Source organism: Tursiops truncatus, chromosome 13 (genome assembly GCF_011762595.2).
Source record: "Tursiops truncatus isolate mTurTru1 chromosome 13, mTurTru1.mat.Y, whole genome shotgun sequence".
NCBI classification, from domain to species: Eukaryota; Metazoa; Chordata; class Mammalia; order Artiodactyla; family Delphinidae; genus Tursiops; species Tursiops truncatus.
Window position 1 is genome coordinate 19,260,498 of NC_047046.1, and position 15,215 is coordinate 19,275,712.

Consider the following 15,215-nt stretch of genomic DNA (forward strand, 5'->3'; position numbering starts at 1 on the left):
ACACAGCAGTTCTTCGTGCTGGGTAAACAGCAGGTGGCTCGAAGTGCAGATTCCCGGTCCCCGCCTTGGAGCTTACCATTCAGAAAGCTGGGGCGGGGCTGTGGCTTCTGCATTGAAACGAGCACCCTCACCGGCACCGGGAGATTCTGATTTCGCTGGTCCCAGACGCACTGTGAGAAGTGCCCACGTAAGGGGTCTGCCCCTCGCACGGGGGTTGGGGGAGGGCAGCGTCATCTTGGTCTAATTTATGCGATCTTTGCCCTCAGGCTCCTGAGGACAGATGGTATGAGGCGGAGAAAGTCTGGCTGGTTCAGAAGGATGGATTTACTCTTGGTAATTAGGGGTGTTAGCACATCGGGGGGCTAATCCTCTCCCTCTTACAGCCCCCCCCCCTGCTGCCAGGTCCTGAACACAGTCTGCGGAGTGAGGAGGGGGGAAGGGGGAAGGGGCAGCTGGGACTGGGATGGGGATATGTGGCTTTGGGGTGGGAATAGGCGGATGTCATTTCACCCTTGGCAACTGGTCTGTTTTCAAAGGCATTTGTTCCTTGGTGATTAATTAATTTAACTAATTCATTAAAGCAGCAAGCATTGTTTGGTTCCTACAGTGTTGCTCAAGGAACTTGGAGTCTAGTGCAAGTGGCCAAATGGATTTCATCTCAGTGGATTTCATTTCATTTCATCTTTTGCTGGTGATTTGGGGGCTAGTGACCAAACACTACGGAGAAGTTACTCTGAGTCCCATTCAGAACACGGCTGGGAAGAGTGATTGATTAGTGATGTCTGTCATGGGCCCTGGAAAGAAAAAAGGCAGCCTGTATGCCATTAGCTGCTGTCCCAGGTCTCTATATGCATTGGGTCAGTGCACCCAGCCATCTGGGTGCCTGGCATTGTGCCAGCTGATAAAAGCCCCAAATGAGTCAGACCCAGCCTCTCTCCTCCAAGAGTTTGGGGTCACAATTCAGAACCCTCCCTGTAAGTAGGCTCCAAGGGGCGGTGATGCTAGCCCATTTCTGACATGTCTCAGACCTCTCCAGCCCCTTGGCCTGGCTCAGCAGCTCAGAATCTTTTCATCTCCTCCCCACCTGCCCCCGTCTTCTACCCTCCCCTCCTTCCCTGCTCCTCTTTTTCTCTACCCCCCCCCCCCGCCCTCTCCTTCTCTCTCTCCCACTGGGTTGTCTACCAGCAACGGTGCTGAAGCCAGATGAGGGAACAGCCGACCTGCCGGCAGGAAGGGTACGACTGTGCATTGATGCGGACAAAAGCATCACTGAGGTGGACGAGGATCACGTCCATCGGGTGAGCCCCCTGCCCCCTCCCGGCCTGCTCTGTACCCTCCTTCCCCACCCCTGAGAGAGATTTCCTTGTGCTGGACTGCACATAATACTTCAGCTTGATGCCCTGGGGGGAATTATAGGGAAGATCACCATTGAAGCCATTACTCTGCTGGAGGTATATTGCTAAGGGCTCATTACTCTGTCCCATGGTGTCCCCTTTATGAGGACATGTTCAGAGATGTGTTTGTCAGGTCTTGGGACTGGGAGTTCTGCTTGATCTGAGAAAGTGATTGTTTTCCTTTTTATGGACATTGCAAATCATGCTACAAAGCATGCTTCCTTTTTCACCCTGGCTGCCAGGGAATTCAGAGCCGGATGAGCAGTTTGCCATTAACCATAGCATAGGTTCCCGTGGCCTACCTTTTGGGCATCAACCTTTTGTTTTTTTGGTTGTTTTGCATAATTTTTGCACTACACCATGAGTCTATCTGCGGATAAGTCGGAGTCTAGTGATAGAAGTAAAAGGTCCTATCCTGATCCTTTTCCACCCCTCACAGCCTACTAATTGAGAAGGAGTTTCCTCCAGGAGTTCCATGTGGGCCTCGTTCATCTTCTTCCCTCTTTGCTCCTTCTCTGCCCACCCCAGGGCCTCTAATCCCACCAGTGCTGGGAGTTTGCAGAAGGCCAGTGTCCTCAGAAGAAAAACTGACTCATGAAAGAGCTGAGGGTTGACCCAAACGCCAGAGCATTAGGCCCAAAAAACTCCCTGAAGCTGGAAAGAATGGTAGGAAGGTTTTTAGAGTGGATGCCCTAAGGAGAGCTGCAGTCATCCCTTGCTTCTAGAAGGGTTTGGGCATATTTCCAAGCGATCAGTGTATGATGGGCTATCAGAAATGGGGCGGTTAGGGCATTGGCCTCCAGCCTCAGTGTCACAGAGCACATGCAGAGCTACCTGACAAGACCCGGAAGAGGAGGAAACAGCAGAGGACACTTCCTCTAGAGCACCACCCGTCTTTCGTGTTTGAGAGACAGAAGGTGCTGGAGTCTTGCTGTGTCGTCCTGAGAGCATCCCCCCTCCCAGTGCCACGAGCACAGGGAGGAAGGACCGTGCGGGGAGGTGGGGGGCTGCACAAAGAGCAAAGGAGAAGAGGTGCCCTTGTTTCATTTGTAGGGTTTCCTCACTCTCTCCAGAGTCCTTGTGTTCTGTTCTGGTCTTTGGCACAGAGCTCTCCAGGGACAGGGTCACCAGGGCTGTGTGTGTGTGTTTGGGGGGGCGCCCAGGAGGCCAGAGGACACTGTGTGATGGTTCACAGGCCAATCCGCCCGAGCTGGACCAGGCCGAGGACCTGGCCTCCCTGGTCAGTGTCAACGAGTCCAGTGTGCTGAACACGCTTCTGCACCGCCGCCGGGCTCGGCTCCTGCACACCTGCGCTGGGCCCGACCTGATCGTCCTTCAGCCCCAGGGGCCCACGGCGCCCTCTGCAGCCAAGGTGAGGGGGCACCATGGGGCCAGGGCTGGGGACTGCGCAGGAGGGGTGGGGTGGAGGGGTCCCTCTGCATCTCGGGAGTGCAGGGCAGCCAAAGCCCCCTGCAGACGTGTCTGTGGGCAGCATCCTGCAGACGTGGGTTCTGGGGCGCCGTGGGCACTGGGTAGCCTTGGGGACCACATGAGCCCCCCTCCTTAGAGGGGAAGGATGAGTAACTGATAGAAACAGCAACAGGAGTGTGAAAGACAGTAATAATAAGAGAGAACGTATTGACTATCAGCTGTGTACCAGGCACTGCTGCAAGCACCTTCGTGTGCATCTCCATCAATTCTCAGGCCCACCTGACAGGACAGGGACCACGACCAGCCCCGTTCCATGGACGAGAGGCTGGGCCAGCTGCCAGACGAGCTGGGGTGAAACCCACGCTGTCGGCCCCTCTGTGCTCTGAGCCCCATGCTGGACCCGCGGGAGTCCCAGACACCCATGTGAACGGGGAAACCAGAAGCCTCGGTTCCGCCTTTATTTACTTTTCCCTGTGGAGTGTAAAATGGCCCGTTTTTTGTTAAGACGACAGTCAAAGCAAAGAAAACCTGTCAGCGCCACCTCGTGGAGAGGTATGCAGCTACAGCCGAGTCATTTGCACCCCATGCCCTCCATTCACTCAGTGGCTCCTGATTGAGGTATCGATTGAGGGTCCCGTATGCCAGGCTTGGAGGGAGGAGCAGGGAAGAAGGTGGGCAGATAAATCTGCCTTCGTGGAGCTTTCATCCTCTTGGGGGAAGACGGGCCCAACGTGACAAAGAGAAACGTGTGGAGGAGACAGCAAGGTGGAGGTCAGGAGGAGCGGGGACGGGATGGGTTGAGCCAGGCCTCATGCGCGGTCATAGTGACTCCGCTTCTCCTCTGAGCATGACGGAGATTTTCAGCAGAGCAGTGATGTGGTCTGACGCTGTAAAAGGACCCTCCTGGCTGTTCAGTGGAGGTTAGATAGAGGCGGACAAAAGTGGAGGCAGGGAGACCCCCTGGAGGTCAAAAGTCTTATCCGTGCTCCATTCTGAGGGTTTGTTGGTGGGAAGGTTCAACACGCCGCAGGCACCTTGGGGAGATCAGGACACCTCTCTGGCCTGCGTGTTTTCATCTGTCAATGGAGGATGAAAAGCTGCACCTTACCCTTTGGCGTCCCGTGGGACAAAGCCATTCCTAGCCCCCGAATGATGCTAAGTCCATTAAGGAGGGGACAGTGGCACTGCACCCCCTCCCCGGGGCTTCTCTTCTCCTGGACGCCCCCCCACCTTAGGTCGCCCTCCAGGCCCCTCCCCAACCTGGCTGTTCTGGCCAGGGGCTTGGAAGGGCGACGCTGCACTCTCCCCTCCCTTGCCAGGCAGGCTGTGCTTCTGTTACTGCAGCCCAAGGCCCCGAGAGCCTGCTCTGGTTCCTTAGGGGCCCCTGGGAGGGGTGTCTGTCACAGGTCTGTCCGCAAGCCCACTTCTCACGACCGTGACCGTCCTGATTGCGGCGTCTGCTACACGGCCTGGGTCAGAGAGCCTAAAAGTGCGGGGATTGGGACCCACCCTGGTAGGAGGAACTTGAGTCCCGTGATCCCCCTGAGCCCTTGTAACCCTGAGGTGGGTGTGGGTCCCCCCAAGTCACGCTGCCTCCCACAGCCACAGCTGCCTTCTGTCTTTGGCTGAGTCTCCTCTAGTTCCTCAGATGGCCACCAGGTGGGAGCAGAGACCTGCGGTGAGGCTGGGACTGAGGCCACCTTGAAGATGGGCTAGGAGCGGTCCAGGCAGGGCTGGGGGCCTCTCAGTGGGGGTCTGGGCCGGCCGCGTGGCTGGGAGCTGGGTGCGCGCCTGGGGCTGGCCTCTTTTGGGGTGAGTGTGCTGTGACTGCGTGGGGTGTGGATGGGCACACCTGTGTGCAGCGGCCTCTGCAGCTGTTTGTTGGGTGTGTGTGCCCTTGAGTGTGCCCGTGTGCAAGCATGCAGGGGTAGCTGTGTGTGACCGCGGGGCCTGGGTCTGCAGAATCCTCCCTGTTCCCCTGTAGGCCTGAGAAGGCTGACGATTGGGGTAGCCTGGCCCTTGAACTTTACGTTTCCAAAGCGGGAGGTGGCTCCGAGGCTCAGACCTCAGGCCCCTCTGCCTGCTGTGTTCCCTCAGGCTGTGTCCCGCCAGTGTGGAGGCTTTGGGGTCCTGCTGAGCCTTTTGATTTGTGTCAGGATGGGGACTCATTGCTGTTCCTGGGGGTCTCGGGGTAGGAAAGGCCAACAGTGCACTGGGGGTGCTCCTTAGCCCAGGCTGGGGGTTCGGGGAGGGGAGGGCTGCCACACCGGAGTTTGTGCCCCTGGTCCTGCCAAGCCACTGGGAGGGCGGACGTTAGCCCACTTGTCACCCACTTAGCATCCTGGGCTTCCAAGGTCCTCCTCCAGCCAGGCCCGTTTCCCTGCTCCCTTTGGTGCCTTTCCACTGCCCTCACTACCTCCACCGTCCTCTTCCGTTCTCCCTGAAAACCACGCTAAGCAGACAGTTGTCAAGGTCACAGTGACCTCCATGCTGCCAAGCCCAGTGGACAATTCTCTGGTCTCCTCTGACTTGACCCTCAGCAGCACTTCAGGGGCTGGTCCTGCCCTCCTCCTGCCATCACTCCCTTCCTTAGCTCCGGGATTCCGCTCTCCTGGTTTTCCTTCTGTCCCGCTGGCCCTCCCTCTCAGCCTCCTTTGCTGGTCCCTGATCGCTCCAAGTCAGGGTGCCCCGTCCCTACACCTCTTCTCCCTCCCTCTTTAAACGCCCACTTCCTTGGTGATCTCATCCAAGCTCATGGCTTTAAAATGACTCCCGTTCAGTATAATTTAATTAGTTGGTTTTTTATCATCTGTCTTCTCCCAAATGAAAGCAAGCTCTACAGGCAGGGCTTTTTTTGTCTTAAGTCAGGTTTATTAAGGTATAATTTACATACAGTTAATGTCGCTTTTTTTTTTTTTTTTTTTTTTTTGCCGTACACGGGCCTCTCACCGCTGTGGCCTCTCCCGTTGCGGAGCACAGGCTCCGGACGCGCGGGCTCAGCGGCCATGGCTCATGGGCCCAGCTGCTCCGCGGCATGTGGGATCTTCCCAGACCGGGGCACGAACCCGTGTCCCTTGCATCGGCAGGCGGACTCTCAACCACTGCGCCACCAGGGAAGCCCAATGTCACTTTTTTTAGTGTTCACTTCTGTAAGTTTTTGACAAACACGTATAGTTGTGAAACTGTCTCCGTCATCAATTACAGGATAGTTCCCATCACCCTCAAAAGTTCTCCATACCCTTGTGGCCAACCCCTCCCCCATGTCCCGCCCTTGGCAGCCACTAATCTGTTCCTTTGTCCCTTTTCCCTAGTTTTGCCTTTTCTGAAAAGTCATATAAATGGAATTGTACAGCGTGTAACCTTTGGGATCGGCTTCTTCCACGTATCACAATGCACAGCGCATTTGAGATTCACCCTATTGTTGCAGCTGTGAGCCGTTAGCTCTTTTATTCTATTGTATTTTATCGCACAGCTTTGTTTATCTGTTCAGAGGGGGACCAGTTGTCCTGGTTTCCGTGGGAGGGAATGGTTTTTCTGGGACAAGGGACTTCCGGTGTTAAAACCGGGGTGGTTGGTTATCTTAGTTCTTTAGTTGAGGGACGTTTGGGTTGTTTCTAGTTTGTTGATGATTCTGAATACATACTCAATGTAACCAGTGACAGAGAGGGTTTTTTGGTGAACACAAATGTTCATTTCTCTTGGGTAAATAGCTAGGAGTGGGATTGCTCAGTTGTGTGACGAGTGCACGTATCACTGTAAAAGAGACTGCCAAGCTCTTCTCCAGAGTGGCTGTGTCGTGTAGCATTGTGGGAGAATTCCACTTGCTCTGCATCTTAACCAGAACTTGGTAGGGTGTCAAAAGAATTCAAAACAGGTTTTTTAGCCATCTTAATAGGTGTATAATAATATCTCCTCACGGTTGGCAGAGACTTCCTTTATTCGCCTTGAGTAGTGTTGTGTCCCCAGTGCCTGGGATAGTGCCTGCTACGTAGTAGACACTCAATGAATATATTTTTTTTACTGAGTGAATGAATGTACGGATGGATGAATGAATGAAGTCAAAGGGGCTTCCGGTATCTAAATCTGCTACAGCAAATACATAGCACACGTACTGCCAGTTCCCCCAGCCCTGTTCTGTTTCCATGGCAGACGCCACTCATCAGTTGAGCCATTTTATCCACCTGCTTCATTTCAGACAGGTACGATCCAGTCCTTTGTGTAGCAAGTGAGATGAGCCCCATGAGCTAATGCAGCTCTAGTTCAAGCCTCTCATTGGCGAAAGAAGAGGCCAGGCTCAGAGCAGGGTCTGAGGCTGCCCAAGAGCTCCCAGCGAGCCTGTGGCAGGACTAGATCTCCAGGCTGGGCTCTCCCCAGAGAAATGCACGACGTCTCTGACAAGGCTGGAGTAGGATGGGAGGCATGGACGTGGATTTGGGCTTGAGGCCGGGTTGGAGCTCTGTGGAGTGCTCCCTGGGCCCCAGCTGGGTGGGAAAGCTGATGCCGGCGATCTTCCTGCAGGTGCCCAGGAGCTGCCAGGATGGCCTACCCACCCACGTTGTCTCCCTGGCCCAGCGGGCGTACTGGGCTCTGCTGAGCCAGCAGAGGGACCAGAGCATCGTGGCCCTGGGCCGCAGCGGTGCTGGCAAGACCACCTGCTGCGAGCAGGTCCTGGAGCACCTGGTGGGGATGGCAGGCAGTGTGGATGGCAGGGTCTCAGGTACAGTGGTCTCCAGGTGACGTGCAGCTGGGACGTGGCGGGGGCAGTGGCGTGGGGGAAGGGAAGGGAGAGTCGGAGGGGGTGCTGGGCAGCTCTTTCTTATATCCGCTCAGCTAGCGTTCCCTGAGCGCCTGTGTGCAGACCCTGTGCTGGCTTCTGGGCAGGGCCACCCCTAGTCTGTTGGGTACTTTTGTGTGAATTAGAAACAGCTACTCCTTGCCTAAGACACTCACTGCCATATGTGGAAAAGTCATCACACATCGACATTGTTAGAACCAAACGCTTGGCCGCCACGTTCTGAGCCATCATCCTAATAAGCATACAGGCCTATGGCCGTCTGATAGAAATGCTGTGCCCTTAGGTGTGGCGTCCTCGTGCAACGCACAGCCCACTGGACTGTGTGGAGGACCCGATAAGTAAAAAACAAAGGCAAGGAGGCGCTGACGGCCGGAAGGGAGACTCGGCTGCACATCTGTGCCGGACTCCAACGCTCTGCACCGCTTGCTGGCCGAGCGGGGGAGGGGAGGGGCGGAGGGCGCGCAGGGGAGGGGCTGGGGGCCTTCCTCGAGGAGATGCTGCTTGGGCTGGGCATTAAAGAAAGAGTGTCAACATTGTAAATCAACTACACTTCAGTAAAAAAGAGTGTCGATGATGATAGTTACAGTATTGATGGTGATCGTGGTAAATGCTTGTGCCAGGCTCTGTTCCAAGCAGGTCAACTTACTTATTATTTAAAACATCCCTATAAGTTAGACATTATTATTATTTGAATTTTATAGATGAGGCTATTAAAACGCAGGGAGGTTAACCAGCTTGCCCAAGGCCACACAGCTCATACATCCTAGCACAGAGATTCAAACACAGACAGTTTGGCTCCAGAGCTGTTACCCCTGGGCCAGTGTTCTCAATGTATTGTTGCCCCTCTGAGGAGCCTTTTTAATTGTTCTTTCTCCTAATCGTCTCCCACCATGAAAATTTAATGCCATAGGTTCACACTGTTTATGCAATGTGTGTGTATGTGTGTATATATATACAGATACAGACATACATATATCTGTGCCCTATTCTATACATAAGAAAGGAAAACTGCCCCCATCCTCAGGAATCAGTTTCTGCCCTCTTGGGGGCAGTATTCCCCCTGCTGGGAATATATGGCCCAGGCAGTATTGCTTTTCTAATAATAACAAACATAATAATAACACCACCACATTTGGAGCATGTTCTGAGCACTTTACATTATTAAATCTTTTAGTCTTTGTTGCAACCACGTAAGGTAGGTAAGTACTATTATTACCCCCATCTTATAGATGGGGTTTCTGAGGCACAGGGAGGTTAATTAATTCACTACAAATCAGGTGACTAACAACGGGGAGAGGCCATATTCAAGCTTGTTTAACCATTGTACTATCCTGCTTCTCCACTGGGGTTATTCCAATGCTTTACTGATCACCTGTTCTGCACCTGGCCCAGGTTAGAGCCCTGTTAGGAACTGGGGATACAGCAGGGAGAGGCACCAGTCTTGGCCCTCCCAGAATGTAGTTCTGCTGAAAGTGTGTGTTGGGGGAGTGGAAGTCAGGCTAGGCTGTATCCAGGTGCCTAGCACATAGTGGGTGCTCGTGTGTGGGGACTGCAGGGCTTTTTGAGCCTGCTGTGATGGAGTGTTCCCTGAGAGCAGGTCCAGGAATGTTAATACCCTGCCCTCCTCCTAGAGTCCACCAGGCCCAGGAGGCCCTAGGGCAGCCCTTATCACTCAGATCGTACCAATCCTAGGTGTGTATATCTCCCCTTCTGGGCTCACTCTTGCTCCCCCCGTGCCCCTACTTGCAGCACAGGGCCAGCCCAGCAGTGGAAGAGGTGTGGCTTAGAGCTGAGTTGGGGGAGTGGAGGGGGCCCCGCTGGGGCCTGGGGCCGGCTTGGGGTCCTGTGAGAGGGGAGGATGGCAGCACCCGGGCCACGGCTGATGCCCTGTCCGTGCCCCACCAGTGGAGAAGATTCGAGCCACCTTCACTGTCCTCCGGGCCTTTGGCTCTGTGTCCACCGGCCATAGCCGCTGTGCCACCCGGTTCTCCATGGTGATGTCACTGGACTTCAACGCCACAGGCCGAGTCACGGCCGCCCAGCTCCAGGTGAGGCTTCTGGGTGGGAGGGAGAGGGGGTTCTAAGGGGCTGCAGTAGCCTCAGCCCCACTCAGCAGGGCCCACGCCTCCAGCTGGAACCCTGGAATATCTAAATGGTCATCGCTCCCCAGGCCAAAGCCAGCTCCTCCCCACTTCGCTCAGTGCCCAGGCATCTCCTCCCCAAGCATGCCGGCTCGTCTGTGCCTCAGAGTATCACAGGGGTGAAATATTCATGAGTAGATACATAATTCAGTCGCTCATTAGCTGGGTCTTAAAAGCGTAAGCCGAAATTAAACAGACGCTCGCTGGCCTGCTGCGGCAGCCCTGTGTGACAGGCACATGGCCTGTTCGTTCCTCTCTCTGAAATCACCTGGCCCCTCCCCTCCCGCCGCAAACATTCTGTTTGAACAGAAAATAGGATTAGGTTATTAGAAGGGTTGTTTGTATGTGGAGCTGGGAGAATATCCAGACTCGCTGGTGCCCGATAAATCCCTTTCTGTCCCGGCCCTGGAAGTCTACCGTGCATCACCATGTGCGTGAAGTTATTAAGGGCTTCGGTTGCACACGAGTGTGTTGGAGGGCGGCTGTGGGCTAATTGTTAGTACCCTTGGATTTCTTCATCGGAATGAGCCTGTTGTATGCGTTGATTCCCTGCCTGGACTCTGAATCAGTGAGACAAAGGCCTGGCATGTTTTGATTTGGAGGTGTCCAGCCAAGTTGGGGCCTTAGGTGCTGCCTTGAAGAGTGGGCCTGGGGGTTGGTGGGGGTGTGCAGGCAGCCTAGCGCGGCCTCGTGCTGACCGGGTGCCTGTCCTCTCCCCTGGCAGACGATGCTGTTGGAGAAGAGCCACGTGGCCCGGCAGCTGGAAGGGGAAGGCAATTTCGAGGTTTTCTCCCAGATGCTAGCCGGATTGGACCTGGATCTCAGGTGAGCGACTGGGCTGAGCGGGGACGGCCGAGGGCAGTGAGACAGAGGGCCCCCGCTCTCCAAGGCCCCAGCCCTACCTCTGCCCAGAGCTGAGAGGTAGTAGAGCCCCGTGGTTAGGAATCTGGCCTCTGATTCCAGCTGCCTGGTACCGCTCCTGGGCTGGGTGAACCTGGCCAGGTGTCACCTGCTCTGAACCTCCGTGGGAATAGTCCCTTGACTGACCTTACGGGATTAAGTGAGATAATTCACATATGGTTCTTTATACACGCTGGGGGGGGGTGGAGGCTGTCTGCTGTGACGGTGACATTTCGGTACAGGTTCTGACAGCAGCGTGGGAGGTGGGCAAGGAACAGCAGACCCCAAATCTTCCAGAAGCTCCTAAACTCTGTGAGAGCCTTGGGTGCACCTGAGGTAGCTCAGGGCGAGGAGGCAGCAGGTGGAACAGCAGAGAAGCCAGAAGACTCATCTGGGAGGGCCTTCTGGGGGAGGTGGCCCAGGGAGTCATCTCTGCCCCTCGCTGACTCCTGGGAATTCTTGGACATGTGGCTCCCTGTCTCTGAGCCTTGGTTTCGTCATCTGTCGAATGAATGAGTAAGGTTCTATCTAGTGAAGCTCCAGGGAGTGCTCACCCCAGGCGAGGGGGGATAATTTTCAATTTCCCTCTGCGTCCCCCATCATTTGTCTCCTGCCTTCCACCCCCATCTGAAGGGCAGACCCAACCTGTCCTGAGCCTCCTGGCTAAGGCCAGAGGGGCACCTTACCCTTTGGAGAGAGGGCAGATTAGAGAGGAAACTCCCAGTTTTCAGAGCAGGGTAACAGGAGTAAGGAAGCTTTTGGAAGGCCTTCACTTAAGAAGGGCCCAATGAGGGCAGCAAGTGAGGAATATTCGGGAGGTAGGGCCAGGGCCTGAGGCAGACGCTGGGGCCGCCTGGGGCGCTGTGTGGAGCCCCATGCCATGGTGACCACCTGCCCTCCAGGCCACTGGGGTGGGTGGGTCCTCCCTTACTTCTGGTCCGTTCTCTGTTTCCAGGACAGAACTGTACCTGCACCAGCTGGCAGACAGCAGCTCCTTTGGCATGGGCGTGTGGCCTAAGGTAAAGAGGAGGTCCTTCTGGGTGTGAGTGAGTGTCTGTGTCCCCGTGGCCAAGATGGGAGGGTCCCCTGTGTGACTTGTCCCTCTGCCACTGGGGTGAGTAGTTGGCAAGGGCTGGTCATGTGGGGGAGGCAGGGTTGCCTTTATGGGGCCTGGGCTTGTCAGGGAAATGAGTCTTGTGCGAATAAGGGGAACCAGGAGGTGGTTTGTGTAGAGGTAAGGGCGCGGTCTCCGGGACAGGCTGTCTGGGTTCTAACCCCGGCTCTGACACTTGCTAGATATGAGACCTCAGGCATGGACCCTAGCCTCTCTGAATGTCTGTGTTCTCTTTGGTAAAATAACAATAGTAGCGGCATCTGCCTCATGGACCTGTTGTCAGGATTAAATGAGACGATGTGCAGAAAGCAGCTAGCACTGGGCTTGGATTACATCAGTCAGTGGCACTTTTCTTAGGAAATATTGTTGATGATTAATGTGGCTTCCTGGAAGATGGGCCCTGTGAGTAGGGCCTTGAGAGGTGGTATTCAGTTGTTTAAAAAAGCACATTGTTCACTTGTTTATTCTTTTATTTATTTTTTTATATTTTAAAAATTGTTTTGAGTCACCCACCCCCACCCCCACTCCTACCATCACCCTCTGTGCCAGGCCTGTGCTGAGTGTTGGGATTATGGTCCTCATCCCTGAATTTTCACCCTATCAAGAGAGAAAGACTTGGGAATTAATGCAATCATGTGGGATAAGAGAAATGCCAGAGTTTGTACAACATTCTGTACACCAGAGAATAGATGAAAGCTACTTGGCCTCAGTCAGGGAAGGCTTCTTAGCCAAGGGGACATCTGACCTGGGTTTTGAAGGATGAGTAGGAGTTTACCAGGCAGAGGGGAGTGAATCATTTCTACTCTGAAGCACTTTTCCAAACATACATGTCGGGGAAACAAATGGTGCTGGAATAATTTGGTATCGTCATGCAAAAAAAAAGAATTTCAGTCCACAAATTCTCACCATGTACAAAAATTGACCAAATAAAAGGGATCATAGACCTTAATGTAAAACTTAAAATCATAAAATTTCTAGAAGAAGATAGGAGGAAAATTTCTGTAACTTTGGATCGGGCAAAGGCTTCATAGATATGACCCCAAAAGCACAGTCCATGAGAGAACAAATTGATGAATTGCACTTTGTTGAAATTAAGAACTTCTGCTCTTTGAGTGTCACTATTAATATGAAAATACAAGCCACAGACCGGGAGAAAATACTTGCAAATCACATATCTGATAATGTCTTTGAATCCAGAATTTATAAATGACTTTCAGAACTCATAAATAACCCAACAAAAAAGATGGACAAAAGATTTCAACATAGACTTCCCCAAAGAAGGTACTTAGATGGCATGTGAAAGTATATTAAACCTCCTTAGTCATTAAAGAAATTGAAACTCGAACCACGATGAAATACTACTACACAATTACTGGAGTGTCTACACTTGAAAAGATTGATCATACCAATGCTGGTGAGAATGTGGGGTAACTGGAACTCTCATACCCTGCTGATGGGAGTGGAAAATAGTGCACCATGTTGGAAAACGGTCTCTTACAAAGTTAAACATACACCTCCCATGTGGCACGCTAGTCTACTCCTAGGTATTTATGCAGGAGAATGGAAGTGTACATCCGTGCAAAATTTATTTTACATGAAAGTTCATTAGCAGTTTTATGTGTAAGAGCCCAAACCTAGAAACTACCCAGAATGTCTATTAACAGGTGAATGGATGAATTCATTGTAGAAAACCATAAAGGTAGTATACTACTCAGTAATAACGATGAACTGCTGATAAACCCAAGAACATAATGGCTTTCAAAATAATTGTGCTGAGTGAAAAATCTCAGATGAAAGAGTACAACCATATAACCCCGTGTACTTGAAACTCTAGAAAATGCAAATGAATCCGCTGTGACAGCAGACAGGTCAGTGGTTGCCCAGGGTTTTGGTTGCGGGAGGAGGGGAGAGAGGATCATGAAAGGGAACTTTTGCAGGTGATGGATGTGTCCATTGTCTTGAGTGCTGACGCTTTCACGGGTGTATATGTCAGAGCTTATCACAGTGTACTTGTTAAAGATGAATGGTTTATTTTTGCCAATACACCTCAGTAAGGCTGTCTCACACTCTCTCTCTCTCTCTCTCTCTCTGCTGGGTACTATCCACAGAGTTGCTGATTAAGTAGGTCTGGGCTAGGGCCTGAGAATCTGATTTCTCACAAGTCCCCAGGTGATGCTGAGGCTGTGGGTCCAGGGACCCCGCTTTGAGAACCACTGTTGGTGAGTCTGTTTCGACAGTGAGTGGAGTGGGATGAAGTGAGGTGAGCGGCTCCCCCGGCTTCACCTGCCTGACACCCCCCTCCACCGGGGGGACTTGCAGTATGTTCTTCTCTCATGCCTCTTCTCCCCCTGGTTTCTGGCCGCTAGGAGCCCAGACTGGCCCCAGGACGGCAGGGGGTGCGAGGCTATCCCAGTGCTGGGTTTTCTTTAATGAGCTTGGGCCCCATGTATCCGTTTGAATCAGCAAGAGCATTGTTGTTCGTTTTCTTGGTTTTGAGGAGGAGAAGGGCTCCAGCCAGGCCCTCGTGAGCATCTCAGCCTGACATGTTTGTTCACAGTTTGCATACAGGAATGGGGCACAGTGTGGACCCAATCAGGGAGGTGTTTGAAGTGGCTTTCTTTTTTCGTGTGTTTCTGGGGGCTGTTTTTTAGACCAGTTGGTCTGTGGGAACTGGTAGGTATTTCTTTGTTCTCACCCTGCTACCTGGCAGGTATGGAGAGTGTCTTCTTTGTTCTCTAAGAGCAAAAATACAAGCTGGAAATTCGTCAGTCTTTGATACAAGCCTGGGCTAGTTTTCTGGGATTGGGCCATCAGGTACTGGCTCAGTGAAGGAATTTGGTGGTCAGGAAATCACCCAAGAATGAGAGTTGCTAAGTACAAGACCCCGAAGTCGCCAGAGTCAGGAAATAAAAATATGGGATACCTAGACCATATTCATCTTGTAACTGATCTAACAGCACGGTGACTGTAGTTAATAATACTGGACTTACTGTACATTTGAAATATCCTGGGAGAGTAGAACTTACGTGTTCTTACCACACACCAAGAAACGGTAACTATGTGAGGTGGTGGGTGTATTAGTTAACTTCATTGCGGTAATAATTTTACAACGTTTATGTGTATCAAATCTTCACATTGCACACCTAAAAATATACAATTTTTATTTGTCAATTATAATTCAGTAAAGCTGGAAAAAATACATGATGCCCGGTTAAATTCGAGTTTCACATAAACATCAAATATTTTTTTTTTTAACTTAAGTGTGTCCCAAATATTATACGGGCAGGCCTGGAGGGTTGAAGTTGTATCAGAGAGGGCTACCTGGAGGAGGTGAGTACAAGCTGGTCTTGGACTGTGAGAGAAGTTAGGCAGGTGCAGTGAGGCCAGCCTTCCTGCTGCACCGAGCTCCTGATGCAGGGGCAACGCCAGGGGAGAGCCAG

At 52.7% G+C, this 15,215-nt stretch overlaps 1 protein-coding gene across 1 annotated transcript in view; it reads left to right on the plus strand.

The window, feature by feature from the left end:
• The window catches only part of MYO18B (myosin XVIIIB), a 221,001-nt gene that overhangs the window by 8,282 nt on the left and 197,504 nt on the right, over positions 1-15,215 (plus strand). Inside the window, exons 4-10 of the mRNA XM_033837911.2 lie at positions 267-333; positions 1,186-1,298; positions 2,590-2,766; positions 7,344-7,542; positions 9,526-9,668; positions 10,486-10,586; positions 11,617-11,680. Coding sequence (XP_033693802.1) covers positions 267-333; positions 1,186-1,298; positions 2,590-2,766; positions 7,344-7,542; positions 9,526-9,668; positions 10,486-10,586; positions 11,617-11,680 — 864 coding nt within the window. The remainder of the gene's footprint in view (positions 1-266; positions 334-1,185; positions 1,299-2,589; positions 2,767-7,343; positions 7,543-9,525; positions 9,669-10,485; positions 10,587-11,616; positions 11,681-15,215) is intronic.